The sequence below is a fragment of the Neolamprologus brichardi genome, chromosome 6 (genome assembly GCF_056152115.1).
Source record: "Neolamprologus brichardi isolate AB-2024 chromosome 6, ASM5615211v1, whole genome shotgun sequence".
NCBI lineage: Eukaryota > Metazoa > Chordata > Actinopteri > Cichliformes > Cichlidae > Neolamprologus > Neolamprologus brichardi.
The window spans coordinates 37101086-37121741 of NC_142109.1; the positions used below are offsets into that span (position 1 = coordinate 37101086).

Sequence of the window (20656 nt, forward strand, 5' to 3'; positions counted from 1 at the left end):
CGCTCTAATAGAATATTATGGTCAACAGTATCGAACGCTGCACTAAGGTCAAGAAGGACAAGCACAGAGATGAGACCACTGTCAGAGGCCATAAGAAGATCATTTGTAACCTTCACTAAAGCTGTTTCTGTGCTGTGATGAGCTCTGAAACCTGACTGAAACTCTTCAAATAAACCATTCCTCTGCAGATGATCTGTTAGCTGTTTGACAACTACTCTTTCAAGGATTTTTGATATGAAAGGAAGGTTGGAGATTGGCCTATAATTAGCTAAGACTGCTGGGTCTAGAGATGGCTTTTTGAGTAAAGGTTTAACTGCAGCCACCTTGAAGGCCTGTGGTACATAGCTGATTATTAGAGATAGGTTGATCATATATAAGATCGAAGAATTAATCAATGGCAAGACTTCTTTGAGCAGTTTTGTAGGAATGGGGTCTAAAAGACACGTTGATGGTTTGGAGGAAGTAATTATTGAAGTTAACTCAGAAAGATCGATTGGAGAAAAAGAGTCTAACTTAACATCAATGGTACTAAGAGTAACTGTAGATAATATTACATCTGTGGGATGATTATTGGTAATTTTTTCTCTAATGATAAAAATTTTATTTGTGAAGAAGTTCATGAAGTCATCACTAGTTAACGTTAAAGGGATGGTTGGCTCAAAAGAGCTCTGACTTTTTGTCAGCCTGGCTACAGTGCTGAAGAGAAACCTGGGGTTGTTCTTATTTTCTTCAATCAGTGATGAGTAGTAAGCTGTTCTGGCTTTGCGGAGGGCTTTCTTATAAAGCAACAAACTATTTCTCCAGGCTAAATGATGATCCTTTAAATTTGTGACACGCCATTTCCTCTCCAGATTACGAGTCATCTGCTTTAGGGTACGTGTTTGAGAATTATACCACGGGGTCGGGTACTTCTGATTAGAGACCTTAGTTTTCACTGGAGCTACAGTATCCAGAGTCGTACGTAGTGAGGAGGTGAAATTATTAACAAGATAATCGACCTCATTTGGGGTAGCGTTCAGATAGCTGCTCTGCTCTGTGTTGGTACAGGGCATTGACGATGATAACAGTGGCTGGATTATATTCTTAAACTTAGTTACAGCGCTTTCAGAAAGACATCTACTTTGATAAAGTCCACTCTCCACTGCTGCGTAATCAATTATTATAAATGTAAATGTTATCAAGAAATGGTCAGACAGGAGAGGGTTTTCAGGAAACACTGTTAAATGTTCAGTTTCTATGCCATATGTTAAAACAAGATCTAGAGTGTGATTAAAGTGGTGGGTGGGTTCTTTTACATTTTGAGAGAAACCAATTGAGTCTAACAACAGATTAAATGCCATGTTGAGGCTGTCATTTTTAGCATCTACATGGATGTTAAAATCACCCACAATAATTATTTTATCTGAGCTCAGAACTAAATCAGATATAAAGTCTGAGAAATCAGACAGAAACTCTGTGTAAGGCCCAGGTGGACGATAGATGATAACAAGTAAGACTGGTTTCTGAGTTCCACTGCTGGGGTGGACAATGTTAAGCATCAGGCTTTCAAATGAATTAAAAGTCTGTCTTGGTCTTTCATAAATTAATAGACTGGTGTGAAAAATTGCTGCCACACCGCCCCCTCGACCTGTGCTTCGAGATTTCTGGTAGTTAGAATGACTCGGGGGTGTTGATTCATTTAAACTAACATAATCATCCTGCTGCAACCAGGTTTCTGTAAGGCAGAGTAAATCAATTTGTTGATCAATTATTAAGTCATGTACTAACAGAGACTTGGAGGAGAGAGACCTAATATTTAATAATCCACACTTCACTGTTTTACTCTTTGGTTCAGATGTGGATACTGTATTGTTCTTTCTTTGTAAATGTTTAAGTTGTTTGTTGCTGGTTTTTAGTTTGTTTTTTGTCTTTTTGGAAGCAGACACAGTCTCTATGGAGATGGGTTTTTGGGGGGGTAGCAGGAGGAGAGAAGCTGCAGAGAGGCGTGTAAGACTGCAACTCTGCTTCCTGGTCCCAACTCTGGATAGTCATATTTTGAGGGGTTTAATAAATTTGTCCATATTTCTAGAAATGAGAGCTGCTCCATCCAAAGTGGGATGGATGCCATCTCTCCTAACAAGACCAGGTTTCCTCCAGAAGGTTTGCCAATTATCTATGAAGCCCACATCGTTTCTGGGACACCACTCAGACAGCCAGCAATTTAAGGAGAACATGCGGCTAAACATGTCACTCCTGGTCTGATTGGGGAGGGGACCAGAGAAAACTACAGAGTCCGACATTGTTTTGGCAAAGTTGCACACCGATTCAATATTGATTTTAGTGACCTCCGATTGGCGTAACTGGGTGTCATTACTGCCGACGTGAATTATGATTTTACTAAATTTACGTTTACCCTTAGCCAGCAGTTTTAAATTTCCTTCAATGTCGCCTGCTCTGGCCCCTGGAAGACAATTGACTATGGTTGCCGGTGTCTCTAGCTTCACATGTCTGAGAACAGAATCACCAATTACCAGAGTTTGACCCCCAGCGGGTGTGTCACCGAGTGGGGAAAAACGGTTAGACAAATGAACGGGTTGGTGGTGTACCTGGGGCTTCTGTTTAGGACTACGCTTCCTCCTCACCGTTATCCAGCCGTCTTTCCCCAGCTGCTTGGGGTCTGCCGGGGAACAGCTAGCGGGGCCTACGCTATCTTCGGCTGCACCAGCTACAGGGGCCTGGCTAGCTGAGGGTGAGAGAAGGGTGCAAAGCCAAGTCTCCAGTTCAGTAATCCTGGCCTCCAGAGCTGCAAATATGCTACATTTGTTACAGATATCATTACTGCTAAAGGAGGCCGAGGAGTAACTAAACATCTGACACAATGAGCAAGAAAGTGCAGAAAGGACAGGTGAAGTAGCCATGGTGCTAACGGGTCGGCTACGAGCTAAGCTAGCGAAACAGTACAGAGACAGTGAGTGAATACTATAAATTAGGTAGTGAGTACACAGAAAGTGTGCTTTGGATGAAGCACGTGAAGATTATACTGTGAAAAAAGAATGTATTTAAAAGTTGTTAATTAAACTGCTAAGCAAATAAGCTACTCAGAAACACCACTGTGTTTGAGCAGGAACAGGAAGCGATACTATACCACAGAGCGAGCGAGCGAACACCAAGTGACAGCGCCACCGACGATCAGTAGTGATCGATGTAGCGGTTCCGAATGACAGCAACATCAGGAAGAAGGAACACGAGAAGCTGGAGAAATACCAAGGGCTCAGAGAAGAGCTGGAGAAGATGTGGAGGGTGAAGGTGACGGTGGTCCCCGTGGTAATCGGAGCACTAGGTGCGGTGACTCCAAAGCTAGGCGAGTGGCTCCAGCAGATCCCGGGAACAACATCGGAGCTCTCTGTCCAGAAGAGCGCAGTCCTGGGAACAGCTAAGATACTGCAGGACTCTCAAGCTCCCAGGCCTCTGGTAGAGGACCCGAGCTTCAAGTATTGACGCCCGCAGTGGCGAGTGGGGAAAAAGAAAAAAGAAAAGAAAAGAAGAAAAAAAATTATATATATGTTGTTCCTCGAGTATTTAAAAGTAGAATGGGAGGCAGAGCCTTCAGTTTTCAGGCCCCTCTTCTGTGGAACCAGCTTCCAGTTTGGATTCAGGAGACAGACACTATCTCTACTTTCAAGATTAGGCTTCAAACTGTATCATTATTATTGTTATTGTTAATCTCTGGCTCTCCACAGCATGTCTTTGTCCTGTCTTCCTTCCCTCACCGCAACTGGTCGTAGCAGGTGGTCGTCAAACCTGGTTCTGCTGGAGGATTCTCACTGTTAAGAGGAAAATTTTCTTTCTCACTGTTTCCAAAGTGCTTGTTCATATGGGGTCATATGATTGTTGGGTTTTTCTCTGTATGTATTATTGAAGGGTCTACCTTACAATATAAAGCACCTTGAGGCAACTCGTGTGATTTGGTACTATATAAATAAAATTGAAATAAACTGAAAACATTTGAGCAATGATCATTTTATTGCTGAATCACACAGGAAATGAAATTTATTGTCAACAAATTCTGTCACTGGTTGTAAAATGAATGGAAACAGATAAATATGATACAAAGCATTTGCATTATGGTAATATAGACCTATGCAAAGGACATAAGCTAGAGAACAGATTACTTTGTAAAACTCACTTCAAGCTTCCTGCCTCCATTCAACCATCTTTAGTACAACCAACATTGTAGAAATTATTCCTTTTCCATTTGTTAATAATGGTCAGTCTAAAGTGTTACTCACAGTCAGTGTGTGGAATCTTCTGGTCTAAAGCAAAATTATTGGTGCTGTTTGGAAAAATGATTTTTTTAATGTAAAGTATTTGCCTGAATAAATCTGTGTCATTGTTTCTGCAAGTCTTCGTCCTAAAGTGAACACAGAGACAATGAGGAAGATGAAAATACCCTAAATCCAGGATAAAGAGTCTCAGTGAATGTGGTGCTGAAGGTGTGGAGATGGATCAAGGAGTTTGAGGAGACTCTGTAGAAGGACAGAGTCCCAGCAGGACAGTCTACATACACTGCTACTCTGTTTGAGGTGGAGGAGGTGGAGGAGGTGGAAGAGGAGGAAGAGGTAGAGAGGTCTGTTCTAGTGTTATTGTGCCAAGCAAAGTAACCATCTTCAGAGCATCTCAGACTCCACGACTGATTATTCCATCCAAACCAGCAGCCTTTGCTGGCTCCTGTCCTCCTGATTCCTCTGTAACTCACTGCTATGTAAACCCAACCTTCCCACTCAACCTCCCAGTAACAGCGACCAGTCAGCCCATTTCTACACAGAATCTGTTTCCAGTCATTAAACCTCTCTGGGTGATCAGGATATGGCTGCTCATCATCCACAAATGCCACTTTAGTGTTGTTGTCGAACAAGATGAGGTTTCTGTTTGCTGTGTTTGGGTCCAGTGTGAGTTCACAGGAATCTGAGAGAAAGAAGAATCCTTTATTATTTGACACGGTGCTATCAGTACTCCATCTATAAAACCACAATTTTACCTGATATAAATTTGGCAACAATAAAGTTTGGCTATTTTCTTTTGTCCAGTACTCTGTAGAAATACTGACTTGATCACTTCTACATTCATATATTTCTTGATGCACGCTCAATCATCCAGGTAAGTAAATCCCAAAAGGTTGATTCTGTTCATCTGGACGTTTTCAGTGGGAGAAACTTTCGTCATCATCCAGGTGACTTCTTCAGTGTCAGCTGGCTGCAGGTTTCAATCATATAAACAGTACATTTACTGAAACTATCAACAACCACTGATCAATGTCCATGAGAGTTGGGGGATGGCTGCAATCACAGCATTGTAAGATGGTGAAAGACAAGGGAAAGACCATCTCTGAATCGAGGAGGGGGCCTAAGGATACATCTTTTACCATCATACAATGCTGTGATTGCAGTCTTTGATCAATGGTCATGACAATTTGCATATTAATGATCAAGACCTCACAGCCCAGTGTTCATTGCTGATTTAAGTCATTGTGCAAAAGTACTGTTTATAAGGTTGGGGAAGCCTGCAGTCAGGATGAGTGACGAACCGATGAACACACTACGTCCAGATGGTCAGCTTTTTGGGGTACATGAATACAGTTGCAATTTCACTGTGAAACAACATGGATTAAAAAAAGGTTCTAATTCAAATCAGGGTAAATTTTATTCAGTCTTTGGTCCCCATTGAGGGACGATATGAAGTATAATTCAGAAGACCTGAATTGGTAGTCGGTAGTGAAGAAAGTATTTTGAGGATATCCTGAATACTGTTGACACACGATATAGAGGAAGCAGTATTGAGGAGATGGAGTATAGATTTCTAATCAAATAATGTTTGATGGCCAGGTTCTTCGGGTAGATGAAATTTGTCCGAAGTTTCTAAATGGATTTTATGCAGCTGTCACACCTCTGCAGCATCACATGGAAGTCAGGGACAGTAGCTCTTGACCTGCAGATTGGGGTGGTTGTTCCACTCTTCACCATGTTCCAGTACCTATTCAACATCAGAGGGACCACATTCTTCCGCTTTCTGGTAAGCCCTAACCCAGAGTCCTAGAGAGGACAGTTAGTCAAGCCTTGGAGTCATCCTAATCCTTGTTGTAGAATACTGAATACTGTGGAAGTTTACCCAACTAGTCTACATGTCTTTTATGGACTTCATAAAGGCATTTGGTAGCATTACTTGAGGCGTCCTTTAGGGGGTTACAGACTATTCACTTCCCATAAAATCATAAAACTTGGTTTGCATTGGCACCAACAAGTCAAACTTGTTCCCAATTCTGTTCAGAATTTTGGACAGCACTTCAGGGTGCAGCTAAAGAGTGACGCATATTTGACTTGATGGCCTCAAGATCTCATCTTTGCTTTTTGGTTCTCTTTGCTTCACTTGATTGTTGAAGTTTTCTCCGGAATACTGTAGGGTCTTTACCTTTGTGTATAAAACACAGTTGTTGTGGTTCGGTGGTATTTTCTTTTTTAATGAAATTGAACTGAATTACCTTTCAACATGCCTTTGCTATCTCATTATGAAATAATAATAATAATAATAGTAATAATAATAATAATAAAATTTTATTTCTATAGCACCTTTCTAGACAGTCACAAAGTGCTGCACATAAGATAACAAATAATAAAAGGGTAAAACAGACAATATAAAACAGCCAGAAATTCAACCAAAAACAGTTTTAAAAAGATGAGTTTTGAGTTGTTTTGTTAAAAACAACTACTCAGTCCACAGTTCTTAATGTATCAGGGAGAGAGTTCAGAGTCTCAGGGCCACAGAGGCAAAAGCTCTGTCACCCTTAGTTCTCATCTTAGTCTGTTTTATGGCAAGTAAGCCCTGATCAGATGACCTCAGGGACCTGTTGGGGACATCGGGCTGTAGCAGATCGGAGATGTAGGGTGGTGCCAGTCCATGCAAGGCTCTAAATGTCAAGACCAGGATCTTAAAATGTACTCTAAGTTCAACAGGAAGCCAGTGTAGCTGAAATAGCAATGATGTTACATGTGAAGCCGGACTGAAACTTATCACAAATGTTATGTTTGTCCAGAGCCACTATAAGTTGCTTAGCCACAACCTTTTCAGAAGCTTAGCAATTAACTGTAATTTAGGTAGGTCTGTAGCTGCTCCAAAGAGAGGGGTCTAGCTGAGGTTTTTTTAAAAGTGGGAGAATAGCAGCATTTTTAAAATAAACCGGAACAATACCAGACGCAGTAAACACACTCACACTTCCTCATGCCAGGTTTTAGTCTCTGCTGCCCACCATGTTCCAGCCTTGGAAAAGGAAGAAAAAGGAAGAAAAAAATTCTTTTCACTTACACGTCTGCCATTATTAACAGAAGGAAATGTACATCTAGATTTTTTTTAGTTTGGGTTGAAACAAGAACATACTCTGAAACACTTCCCCTGTTTGTCAATACGCCACAGAAAGTGTTTCTGTGCTCATGTCTTCTCTTCATACCTGAGAGTGTCTAGTCTCCAGTCGGAGTCCTCCACTCCAGCAGAGAACAGCTTTACTGATGAGTCGTCCAGAACATTGTAGCTCAGGTCCAGTTCTCTCAAACGGAAGTGGTTGGATTTTAGAGCTGAAGCTAAATAAGTACAGCCGTCCTCTGTGACGATACAGCCGGACAGCCTGGGTCAAATAGCACATAGAATGATAGACAACAAATAGCCAAAACACTTAAAGATGATTTGCTTTGGTCTGCCATTGTTTTACACTGTTTTATGCTGTATGCTGAAATTAGCTCATTGCTAACATTTTTAATATGTCAAATTACCATTTATTATTGAGACTGATATTGATTTAATGGAAAACACATGTTAGGGCATGTTAGCAAACACAAGTAAATTTCTGCAATGGCTTGCCACATTGAGCAAAACAGCTAGGAAAAGGGTGCTCAACCAAAGCCAGAGAGAAGTGTAGTATGCTATTGTTACTTTAGTATGCTTTTATGTCGACTTGTTTACTTAAAAAAAAAAAAACAGTCTGTAATAACGAGGTGCTCAACTGAATTAAAATTCTTGTTATTTTAAGATACAGTCTTACATCATATAAGAATTATCATTAAAGAGACATTGATTGCTATTAGTGTATGGTATTTACCTTTTAGTTTAAAGAATGCTCAAGTGTTTTTATTATAGAAATAAAATTGAATTAACTGTATGTAAAGCAACATTTAATACAGACCTGAGAGTTTCCAGTCTACACTGTAGACTTGCCAGTCCAGCAGAAAGGAGTTTAACTCCTGAATCTTCTAGGTCATTGTTACTCAGGTCCAACTCTCTCAGATTAGATGACTGTGAGCTGACAACTGAGGCCAGAGCTTCACAGCTTCTTTTTGACAGATTACAGCCACTCAACCTGGAGGAGAGTTAGTGATAAATTGACCTGTACATCAAATACAATCAGATCCATATTGAGTGGAAAGAAGTTTTGTGGCCCAGTGATATCTGTTCCCTAATTTTTCCCAGCAGATAAAAGGTTAATTCCAGGTGTTAAACTTTTATTTGGCACCTATTCATTAGAAGTATCAATATTCAACATTTATGCTCTAAAATATAAAACTTTAGAATTAACTGATGTACTTTATTTTTAGCATGACTGCATGTTGGTTTGTTGAACCATTTCATGATTGTTTAATTTCAATACAAAACTATAAACAAAGCCTTTGATGAATAGACCCCTAAATGAATTGCAGCCTGGCCAGGCTCAGCCCAAAGTCAGGGCATTGGCCCACCCCCTGTAGGCCCACCACCGACACGAGGCACCAGAGGGGTTGGGTGAAATGTGTGCTGGGCGGCGGCCAGGCATAGAGATCCCAGCAGACTGATCCTTGGCTACCAAGACTAGCGTTACCCCTCTGATGGTAAAGGAGCCTATGCTAGGTTGAGAGGCACCGGCAAGATATAGTCGGGCTCACCTCAAAACACAGCTTGAGCTCCAGAACCAGTCTCCTGGAGAGGGACTGGACTCTCTCTCAGTCTGGTGTTACCATTGGTGAGAGGCGGTAGGCTGGGGTGGGTATCTCAGTATCCCCTCGACTTGCACCTGTATGTTGGAGTTTTTCCCAGTGGACGAGAGGATTTGTTATTCGTCTGTACTTATTCACCAAATGACAGTTTTGAGTACCCAGCCTTCTTGGAGTGGGTGGGGTGCTTGAGGGTGCTCTACGTGGGGACTCGGTCATCTCACTGGGAAATTCCCCCACTCATATGGGCAACAACAGTGAGACCGAATGGTGCTGTGTTATTGGACTTCTGCGTAAACCACAGTTTCGCAATAACAAACACCATGTTTAAACATAAGGGTGTCCAGAAGTACTCGTGGCACCAGGATACCATAGGCCACAGGTCAATGATCAATTTTGTAATTGTATCATCAGGTCTACGGCCATACGTTCTGGACCCTTGGGTAAAGAAAGGTTCTGAGCTCTGCTGAAGCACCTAAACATGTAGTAAGGGTGCACTGGGAATGCCTAAAAGAGGCCCCTGTCCACAAGATCTTCAAGTCCCACCTCTGGCAGAGATTTGGTAGCTTTCTGAGGGAGACTGGGGACAGTCTGAATGGACCATGTTCAGCACCTCCATTGCTGGATCTGCTGCACTGAGCTGCGGTTGCAAGGTGATTGGTGCCTGTCAAGGTGGTGACCCCCAAACCTGATGGTGGACAAGGGATGGTAGTGAAGGGAACCCCGGCTGAAGGAGTCCTATCGGGCTTGATTAGCCTGTGGGAATTTGGAGGCAGTCAGTAGGTACCGAGAGGATAGGTACCGAGAACATGATTCTGGCACTGGCTGAAATAAAACCTCAGAGGAGTTTTTATAAGCCATCAAAAAAGCCTTTTTGATTGCCTCGAAATTCTGGCAAGCCATCGGGGGTCTCAGGAGGGGAAAGCGGTGCACTACCTGATCTGTGTGTAATACAAGTGGAGTGCTGCCGACTTCGTCTAAGTGGGCGACTGTGGTTCAGGGGGTTGGGAAGCTCATCTTGTAACAGGAAGGTTGCCAGTTCAATCCCCATCTCTGTCTGTCCTGGTCGTTGTGTCCTTGGGCGAGACACTTCACCCTACCACCTACTGGTGTTGGCCAGAGGGGCCAATGGCGCGATATGGCAGCCTCGCTTCTGTCAGTCTGTCCCAGGGCAGCTGTGACTATAATTGTGGTTTTCCTCCACCAGTGTGTGAATAAATAGTGGAATTGTAAAGCACTTTGAGTGTCTAGAAAAGTGCTATATAAATGCAATCCATTATTATTATAAGTAGATTGTCAAATGGTGGAAGGAAAATTTTGTGGACCTCCTTGATCCCACTGACATGTCTTCTTTGGAGAAAGCATAATCTTGGGACGATGGGGACAACTCAGGGAAAAGTTACTGCCCCAAGTAGAGGAGTTTAAGTATCTTGAGTCTTAATAAAGAATGAGCAGCAGATTGACAGACGGATTGGTGCTGCGGCTGCAGTGATGTAGACACTGTATTGGTCTACTGTGGTGAAGAGAGAGCTAAGAGTAAAAGCGAAGCTCTTGAATTACCGGTCAGGGTTCGGGGATCTGACAAGGATGCCTCCTGGGTGAGGTGTTCTAGGCACTTCCCATCAGCAGGAGACCCCAGGGCAGGCCGAGGACATGCTGAAGAGATTATATCTCTCGGCTGGCCAGAGAATGCCTTTGTGCTCCCCTTGACAAGCTGGAGGAGGTGGTTGGGGAGAGGGAGGTCTGGGCTTGTCTGCTTAGGCTGTTGCCCCCTGCATCCCAACCCTGGATAAGTGGAAAAAATATGGTATATTCAAACTGAAATCCTAAAGCAGGACACCAAGTGCGTCAAACGGATTACTCGTAAAGGTAAAATTCTTGGGTTCCTGCATCTGTACATATTAAGCATGAGGTAAGCTAAATCTAACACTACCCAAAATGGTTTGGTAGTTACACCTACTGTAGGATCATAGAGTTTGGAGTTCCAATTATTTTTCAATATAATCTTTTGTATCTGTGCACCTACAGAGCTTTTTTGGAGGCTTTCACCACTGGAAGTAACCTGAGAAGAGCTTCCTCTGAAGGAGAGTATTTCTTCAGGTCAAACACATCTAGATCTTCTTCTGATGATAGTAAGATGAAGCCCAGAGCTGACCACTGAGCTGGAGTGAGTATATCTGTGGACAGACGTCCAGAACTCAGATACTGTTGGATCTCCTCCACTAGAGAACAGTCCTTCAGTTCGTTCAAACAGTGGAACAGATTAATGCTCCTCTCTGCAGACACATTCTCACTGATTTTCTTCTTGATATATTGGACTGTTTTCTGAATGGTCTCTGAACTACAGCCTGTTTTTCTCAGCACGTCCTGTAGTTTATCCTGATTGGTCTGCAGTGAAAGACCCAAGAGGAAGCGAAGGAATAAGTCCAGGTGTCCGTTTGGACTCTGTAAGGCCCTGTCAATCGAAATCCTGTGGATCTTCTTTGAAGATGTTTTACTTAAAAGCAGTTGAAGATTGCGCATTGAGGGCTGTGGTGAAAGCATCACATTTTTGTTGCTATTTATAAGCGACATGCTCACATAAAGAGTGGCCAGAAACTCCTGAACGCTCAGATGGACGAAGCTGAACATCTTGTCTTTCCCTTTCCTTCCTCGATCTTCTTTGAAGATCTCTGTGAACACTCCTGAGCACACCGAGGCTTCACTGAAATCAATGCCGCTCTGTCTCAGATCTTTCTCATAGAAGATCAGGTTGCCCTTTTCCAGCTGCTCAAAGGCCAGTTTTGCTAATGACTTAATGTATTGAATGCTCTTCTCTGGGCCATACTTTTCTTTTGTCCGGTCAATCTGAAACACCAGGAACTCTGCGTACATCTCAGTCAGAGTCTTGGGCAGCTCTCCTCCCTCTCTGGTTTCCAGCACATCCTCCAGAACTGTTGCAGTGATCCAGCAGAAGACTGGGATGTGGCACATGATGTGGAGGCTTCGTGATGTCACGATATGGGAGATGAGTTTGTCAGCCTCCTCCTTACCATTGACTCTCTTCCTGAAGTACTCCTCTTTCTGTGGGTCGGTGAACCCCCTGACCTCTGTCGTACTGGTGATAAACTCTCGAGGGATCTGATTGGCTGCTGCAGGCCGTGTGGTTACCCAGATGCGAGCAGAGCGTAGCAGTTTCCCATTGATGAGTTTCCTCAGCAGGACATCTGTTTTAGTTGCCTTTGTTACATCGACAGAGCGAATGTCTTCAGAATGAAGGTCGAGATGAAGGCGGCTCTCATCCAGCCCATCAAACACAAACAGAAGTTTGAATTTACTCTTGTCATAGTTGGTGATTCCTGATGACTGAACATCTGTAAAGATGTAATTAAGAGCCTCCTGTGGGATGCCTACAGTTTCTGGGATGCATTCATGAATGAGCTCTGCCAAACTGAACTTTTCTCCCTTCAGAGGATTCAGCTGACGGAAGGTGAAGGGGAAAATCAGATGTACATCTTGATTGGATCTTTGTTCAGCCCAGTCCAAAACAAACTTGTGAACAAGGAAAGTTTTTCCAATTCCTGCGATTCCATTGGTCATCACTATTTTGATGGGTCTGTATTTTCCAGAGGGATGTTTAAACATGTCTGTGGGTCTAATAGGTTTCTCTGGCTCTGCTGGCTTCCATGCCTTTTCAATCTGCCAAACCTCATGCTGTGTGTTGATATGTACATCATACCCAGCTGTGATGTACAGCTCTGTGTAGATATCAACCAGACGCTGTTTATCTTCTGCCCAACCTTCTTGTGCGCACATAAACTTGTCCTGGAAGTTTGATTGAAGCATCTGTTGGTAAGATGTGATGGGGCGAGGCTCTGGTACTGGAACCGTCACATCTGTGTCAAATATGCAACATGGAAAGTGTAAGGTGTATATCTACCATTAAACAAATCTAGAAATTAAGTTATTTCAATCTTTCCATGCACATAAAAAGTCTTCAATAATCAGGACCCACTATATCGCAAAGACCTTTCACTATTCCACTAGAGTACTTTGAGAAACAGGCTTACTTGTGGTTTCCAAAAGTACAATGGTGGCAGAGCTGCCAAGCCATTTTCCTACATAACTTGCTCCTACTTTGTGACATCCTCTCTACTTTTCAGATTAGGCTAACACTGGAGGTAAATTCCAGATGTTCTACTTTGGTGTAGAAGGAAGAAAACTGGAATAGGTGTAATCTTGAAGGAAGAGTCTGTGAATAGTTTTGTGGAGGTAAAGAGAGGATCATGAGTTTGAAGCTGGAAATGGAAGGGGCTGTGTCGATTGTTGTCAGTTTGTATGCCTCACAAGTTGGAGTTTAGAGGAGAAAGAGGAAGCCTGGTGAAACCTGGATGAAGTGGTGGATTTCATCTAAATGTGAAAGAGATCCTGAAAGGTGGTGTTAAAAAAGAGTTGCAGAGTTCAGGAAGGGGTTGAGACAGAGAGAGGTGGCAAAGGCTTATGGTGAGCTGCATGTGAGGTTGGACACTAAGGATGGAGAAAAGGACTTGTACCCAATGGTAAGAGACAGACCAGGCTGGGAAGCGTGTGCAGCAGGTAAAGGTGATTAAGGATGGAAATGTACCTATGAGTAATACGACTGTGCAGGAAATATGGAAGGAGAACACTGAGGAGGATGGATGGAGGGCAGTTAGTAAGCAGGATTAGTAAAGAAGACGAGTGTCATGAATCGCTGTGCCGCAGGCAGGAGTTGGACCCAAAATGCAGGCAAGGGAGATCCACACAGCATGAGGGACGACGCGACACTGACTCAGAGAAACACAGGGTTTAAATACACTGGGAAGTAACGAGGGGAATGAGACACAGAAGGAGGGCACAGCTGGGAGAAATCAGGACTGACGAGACAAGGAAAGCAGGACGCATTCACATAAGACACGGACCTTCAAAGTAAAACAGGAAGTACGACATAGAGACACAAACTTGACACGGTGGAGACAGCAACTAAGAAACACAGAGACAAACCATAAGGTAGAGGACTCTAAGAACCGAAAGACATAGAGGTAAACTCAAACATGCAGACACAGACTTACACAGAACAGAGGGGACACAGAGAAACATGAAGGGCAAGGGATCAAAACTAGAAACCATAGAATAACTCACACAAGTACAATAATACAAAAAGCACAAAGAACTAAACATGCTGGGTCAGGGGACCCAGGTCCCTGACAACGAGTGGAGGTATGGAAATGTCTAGAAGAAAGGGCAGTGGACTCTTTATCCACAGAGTTTAAAGCAGTCTGACCCTGACAGTACCCCCCCCCCAACAGTTCAGGGGGCCGACCCGGAGGTCGCCGGCACAAGAGTTCAGAAGTCAAACGGTCGGGGGGCCGACCAGGTGGGTGGCACAGGGGACAGAGCTGGTCTCGAGGCCGGCCGCGCGGAAAGCAACGGTGGCGACGACGTAGAGACAGTTCAGGGGGCCGGCCGTGCGGAAAGCAACGGCGGCGACGACGTACAGACAGTTCAGGGGGCCGACCGTGCGGAGGGCAACGGCGGCGACTCAGGCGGTCCGGGGGCTGCCCACGACAGCGATGACGTCCGGCTAGAGGCCCAGAAACTGGCCGACGATGCCGAGGTGCTGAACGTACCTTGGACGGGGGTGTAACAATCGCTGGACCAAGCGTGGAGGACGAAGGCTCAGAGGCTGGACCAGGCGTGGTGGACGAAGGCTCGGCGGCCGGACCAGGCATGGCGGAAGCAAAAGCTGATGCTGTAGGCGGCGTGGATGTTGAGGTTGCAGTGGTTCAGGTGTGAGCTGAACTACTGGAAAGACGGGGAGCTGAGCTACTAATGGTGGTGAAGTAGATGACTGCACGGGAGACTGATTTGAGGGCGTCTGCACTGGCACGGGGCTGAACTGATGTCTGTAGTAACGGTGGTGGTGAGAGTGGAGTAGGTGGTGAAGCTGATGACTTCACAGGGGAATGAACTAGGGGTGACTGCACAGGAAACTGAACTAGACGTAGTAGTGACAGTTGGGGAGAAAGCGGAGCTGGTGGTTGAGCAGATGACTGTGCTAAGGGAGACTGCACTGGGGACACTGGAGACTGCACTGGGGACACTGGAGACTGCACTGGGGGTTGTGGTGGAGGTGTAATGGGTGGAGGAGTGGCTGACTTGGCTGTGGGCCGGGCGGCTAATGGCTCAGCTACAGAGTGCATTAATGGCAGGGCTATGGGTTGAATGACTGACTGAGTAGCAGCCTGAATGGCTGAGTGTAGTGATGGTTGTGGTGGAAGAGAAACAGGTGGTAGTGTGGATGATGGAGCTAAGGGCGACTGAGCGGCAGACCAAACTGAGGGAGACTGAAGTGATGGTAGAGGTGAAAATGGAGCTTGTGGTGGAGTTAATGACTGTGCTAGCGGGGACATAGGAGACGCAGCTCGTAGCTGGGCAGCTAAGAGAGCTCCAGGAGGCTGGGCAGCTAAGAGAGCTCCAGGAGGCTGGGCAGCTAATAAGCTGTTCACATTACTATCCATAGCACAAAGCACAACCCCTGAACGAATAGTCCCACGGTTTGACACAGAAAAAGACTCTTCACTCACTACAGCCGGCGATGTAGAAGTCCGAACGTCCGGCTGTGGGGTGGTGCGCCAGCGGTGCGATCGTCGTTTCTTCCCCGCAGACGGCTCCGACGGGCCGGGCAAAACCACATCCAGCCGGTGAGGCTGACGCGGCTGCTCCGGGGTGGCTGTTGTCTGTTGCTGCTGGGCCAAGTCCGATATTTCCCGAGCTCGCGCCGCCTCCTGGGCTTCATTCAAATTGGCCAATAAGTCCAAACATCCTCTGACCTGGCGGAGATGGGAATTTCCTTCGAGGATTGCTTCGATAGCATTTATCCCCACAATCTTTGCCCTTGTATTAGAAGTGTGGGTTATCCACTCGACTAGGCGTTGGACACGTATCAGATCGCTCTCCCCAGGTAAGTCTGCTGGGTCCATGTTGTGGTCGCATCGTTCTGTCATGAATCGCTGTGCCGCAGGCAGGAGTTGGACCCAAAATGCAGGCAAGGGAGATCCACACAGCATGAGGGACGACGCGACACTGACTCAGAGAAACACAGGGTTTAAATACACTGGAAAGTAACGAGGGGAATGAGACACAGAAGGAGGGCACAGCTGGGAGAAATCAGGACTGACGAGACAAGGAAAGCAGGACGCATTCACATAAGACACGGACCTTCAAAGTAAAACAGGAAGTACGACATAGAGACGCGAACTTGACACGGTGGAGACAGCAACTAAGAAACACAGAGACAAACCATAAGGTAGAGGACTCTAAGAACCGAAAGACATAGAGGTAAACTCAAACATGCAGACACAGACTTACACAGAACAGAGGGGACACAGAGAAACATGAAGGGCAAGGGATCGAAACTAGAAACCATAGAATAACTCACACAAGTACAATAATACAAAAAGCACAAAGAACTAAACATGCTGGGTCAGGGGACCCAGGACCCTGACAACGAGTGGAGGTATGGAAATGTCTAGAAGAAAGGGCAGTGGATTCTTTATCCACAGAGTTTAAAGCAGTCTTGCCTGAAGAATGGAGAAGATGAGATGAGATAAAGAGATAATGGTGAGATAGCCTTTATTTGTCAGTTGCAGGTCTTTTGCCCACAACCGAGATGACAGACCTTGCCGACCGTACATACAATACACAAACATCACATTGGGGAGACAGGTCAGGCTAGGTAGCGAGGAAAAAAACATCGAAATGTGTAACACAGAAGGATAATACAGGAATGCACAGATATCAACACACCATAGCACAATAAACACAGACAGCAACATGGGAAAGAGTTCCAGTGTGAACATCTGATCTGGGACCACTGCAATCTTCGACTGCACCTCCAACTGACCCGATGTCCACATCAGAGGGGAGGTAAGCGTTGGAGGTGGCGTTGGATCCGGGGTAGGGAGGGTGATGCGTCGGTGAGTGCTTATCAGTATCAGTATATGTATGTGTGTGTGTGTCTATAGTTCAGCTGAGACAGTGTCCTCCGCCCTGCCAGGCTAAGTAAACAGTCGTCCAGCCAACCCAGGTGGCCTTGCATGGAATGGGAAGGAACAGACTCAACACAGTCGTTATCAGGGTGTTTTGTTCAGCTCCGGCCTTGCAGCTGGCGCCAAAGGGATAGCCACATTATGATGGTAGTTTTTACTTTAGTGCGAACAGCTCATATGAATTTCAAAGCAGTTCTACAGTCCAACACTGGTCTCTCAATCTCCCGTTGGAGAGCCGCGAGCTTCGCCATACTTGCGTTCTGTGATATTGTCATTTCTTGTGCTCAAGGAGCCGATTCTGAGAACTCACGGCAGTGTGCCTCCCCGAGATGTCATCCAATTTGCGCTCAGAGATGTTATTCCGAGCTAGCCCTTTCCGAGATGTATCCAGTTTGCAGTCAGAGATCTTATTCTGAGTATTCACAGCAGCCGTAGCCTCTCCAAGATCTTATCCATGCCGACTCAATGAGCCCATTTTGAGAAACTCACGCCTCTCCCATCATTCTAATCCCAGGGGGCAGCCTTGTGGGGGTTCCGCTTTCTTAATTCTTAAGTCAGGGCCAAGCCAGCTCCGATCAGCCAGAACCCTGTTACCATGGTTCCGAATAGGTAGATATCTTCAGCACTCAGGCTCACCCAAGCCCAAACTTCTTGTTGAGAAAGGGGTGTCAATTGCATTCAGGGACCAGTTGATCCAATCCATAATTCCTCTTTTAGGTTTTAGAGAACAGACTGTGAGAGAGTGTTCCAGGGAAAAGTAATAAATAACATGAGACAAGACAAGGACATGAGCAGGGAAGATAAGGGAGAGGAGAAAAAGTGCGTCCGCCTCCTCCGAGAGCCAAAGAAGAAGAAATGTGCTGGTACTGATTTTCTCGAACAAAGGTGATGTGCAGAGTTGCAGTAACTACAGAGGGATAAAGCTGATGAGCCCCACCATGAAGATATGAGAAAGAGTTGTTGAGGCTTGGTTAAGAAGGGGTGAAGATCAGTGAGCAGCAGTGTGGCTTCATGCTGACAAAGAGCTCTACAAATGTGACGTTTGCTCTGAGAGTGTTGACGGAGACGTTTAGAGAAGCTCAGAAGGAGCTTCACTTTCTTTGTGGATCAGAGAAAGCATGTGATTGGCTGCTGAGAAAAGAGGTGTGGTTCTGCACGAGGAAGTCAGGAGGGTTAGAGAAGTGTGTGGAGGTGGTGCAGGACATGTGAGGACAGGTGAGGTGTGTGGTAAGATTAACAGGTGGGTTCAAGGTGGGGGTGGGATTACATCAGGGATCAGCTCTGAGCTTCTTGATTGCAGGTGGAGTAGAGCATGGAGAGGTGGAGGTATGATCTGGAGAGCAGGGGAATGAAAATCAGTAGAAGTAAGACAGGCATGTGTGGATGAGGCTGGTGCAGAGGTCAACATGAAGGAGCAGAGGTAGTGAAGGTGGATGAGTTTAAGTACTTTGGGTCAACCATCCAAAGCAACAGAGTGTGCACAAGAGGAGAAGAGGACAGTCCAGGCAGGGTGGAGTGGGCGGAGACAAATGTCAGGGGTGATTTATGACAGAAGCTAAAGAGTACACAATAAATACTAAATCTATGAGACCAAGATAAGAAAACAAGCAAATGATTAATGTATGTTAGTCTATTTTGTTATTCGTCAAAATGACAAACTCTACAAACAAGTAAAATAAAATGGAATAAAATCATGGCTACTTGCCTTCAGTCTGAGGAAATCCTCTCTTCTGTGAAGTCTCCCCACAGTTGCTGACGTCCACTGACATGCAGTGATTTTGAGCGTTAGACTGATTTAACCTGCGAAACATTTTCAGACTGCAGTGACGTCATGTTTGGTTTTCTTGTAACTTACCTTCTCGTCCTGAGCTGCTGGCACTCAGACTCTGCAGCAGGTCATTCCTGCTTATCCTCTCTAAAATCTTCTTAGCCACCTCCACAGCTCCAGGAAGCCTGTAGGTTTGCACCATCAGGTCGACAGTGTCCCACCTGTTTGTTGTCTCCAATCGACTCTTTTTGATGGTTGGGAAGCTTTGAAGGACGTCAGCTTGATGTAGGAGCCACTTGAATTTGTTAAACTCTTCATCTCCCAAATCCTCCAGAGTACTTAACAGGTCCTCTGACGTCATCCCTGATCCCTGCTAAAGGAGGAGAATATGCTTGTTGTTGGTTGAGAATAAACCTCTTCTCAACTGTTTTTCTTTCCCTCTTTCTTTCTCCCTTTTCTTTCCCCCAGTCAAGTCTGTCCCGTATTCAGCAAATGAAAATAAAATAAAGAATAAAAGGTGAATCAAATGGACCATTACGGCAAAGCTGGGATGGTCAATTTGGTAAAGAAAATCCGTTGGGCATCTTTCTTCGCCTTTAGACAATAATTCTGATGGCAAAAGAGCCAAACGGGACAGGCAAAAAAAAACAAAAAAAAAAAAAAAAAAAAAAAAAAAAAAGAGAATAAACATTTTGAGTTTTAATTTTGGTGGTGTGGACTCATGGTTCTGTCTTTTGGATTTCACAGATGATTTTAGTTCGTGCTCATTATTACTTAGATTTCCTAGTTCTTGGTTTCTGAAGTCCACTTTTGCTTAAAATAATATGCGATAAAACAGTTTATTTTATGTGTCTATAACGTATTCATCGAGTTTGCTTATACAGCCTTGAAATCCCTTCACAACTATGCACATGGGAGCGTGGAGCATTTGTCCTGACAGGCACTTCAATCCCTGTCCTGCCACAGTGACAGCTCGGCTTGCTCTGCTGGCAGTGAGTCGGTTCAGTTTTACTTATAATGCACCAAATTACAACAGCCTCAGTGTTTGCAATGTGAAGTTTGTCACACATTGTGTCTTCTAGCTAAAGGTAAAGCTGTTAAGTTTAACAGGGATGAGAGCCAACTGGCAACCTGTCCAGGGTGTACCCAGCCCCTCACCCTAAGACAGCTGGGATAGGCTCCAGACCCCCCACAACCATGAAAAGGATAAGCAGATGATGGATGGATGGATATATACTCAGATATGGACATACTTTTACCCGCTCTGTCAGCAAAAGCTGAAAATAAAAACTATAATGCAAAGTAGTCAATGTACAGCTTGTATTTACTGTCCCCTCTAAATAATTCAATACACAGCCATTCATGCCTAAACTGCTGGCAACAAAAGTGAGTGAGTGCACCTCTAAGTAAAAATCCAAACTGTTCCCAATTAGCCATTTCCCTCCCTGGTGTCATGTGACTCGTTAGTGTTAAATGGTCTCAGGTGCAAATGTGGAACAGGTGTGTTGAATTTGGTGTTACTGCTCTCTTATAGGCTGTATCCCAATTCAGGGTCTGCATCCTTAAAGGCCGCATTTTAAGGCCGATTATGTCACAGCGACACGACGAAGGCTGTCCCAATTCAAAGGCTGCTGTGTGCGGCCCTCAAATGCGTCCTTCATTTCCCTGAATTTTAAGGACGTGGCGGTGTAGACTTCGTGGCCCAACATATCCCAGAATGCATAGCGCGGCGGTGGGTGTGGATAATTTTGCCGAAAATAAACAGCGGATGAAGAGTAAACTTTAAGTAAGTACTGAATATTATGTCACTTATTTATGTGCAAATGTTTAATAACAAAGAACATTAAAACATT

At 44.7% G+C, this 20656-nt stretch overlaps 1 protein-coding gene across 3 annotated transcripts; it reads right to left on the reverse strand.

Annotated features, from left to right (window-relative positions):
- Nucleotides 1-4215: 4215 nt before the first annotated feature.
- On the reverse strand, nucleotides 4216-19191 carry LOC148102660 (NLR family CARD domain-containing protein 3-like). 3 transcript variants are annotated; one of them, XM_087842257.1, is made up of 7 exons: nucleotides 18891-19164; nucleotides 18741-18797; nucleotides 11014-12862; nucleotides 8207-8380; nucleotides 7478-7651; nucleotides 7244-7290; nucleotides 4216-4944 (listed from the first exon to the last, which is right to left on the reverse strand). In XM_087842257.1, the coding sequence occupies exons 1-7, from the start codon at nucleotides 19162-19164 to the stop codon at nucleotides 4391-4393; spliced, it is 3129 nt and encodes a 1042-aa protein (XP_087698383.1). In that variant the 3' UTR covers nucleotides 4216-4390. The 3 variants fall into 3 exon arrangements, with proteins under 3 accessions (XP_087698383.1, XP_087698385.1, XP_087698384.1); XM_087842259.1 differs by lacking the exon at nucleotides 18741-18797 and having other exon boundaries at nucleotides 18891-19191; XM_087842258.1 differs by lacking the exons at nucleotides 8207-8380; nucleotides 18741-18797; nucleotides 18891-19164 and having other exon boundaries at nucleotides 11014-12812.
- Nucleotides 19192-20656: the final 1465 nt, after the last annotated feature.

What these genes read in the sequence shown, in the direction of transcription:
- LOC148102660 (XM_087842257.1), bottom strand. Translation starts at nt 19,164, where the DNA reads ATGACGTCAGAGGACCTGTTAAGTACTCTGGAGGATTTGGGAGATGAA. An exon ending in AGGATTTCCTCAGACTGAAG is followed by an intron (nt 12,863 to 18,740) that starts GCAAGTAGCCAT and finishes TATTTGACACAG; the next exon opens with ATGTGACGGTTCCAGTACCA. An exon ending in AAAACCTGGCATGAGGAAGT is followed by an intron (nt 4,945 to 7,243) that starts GTGAGTGTGTTT and finishes TCTTTCTCTCAG; the next exon opens with ATTCCTGTGAACTCACACTG.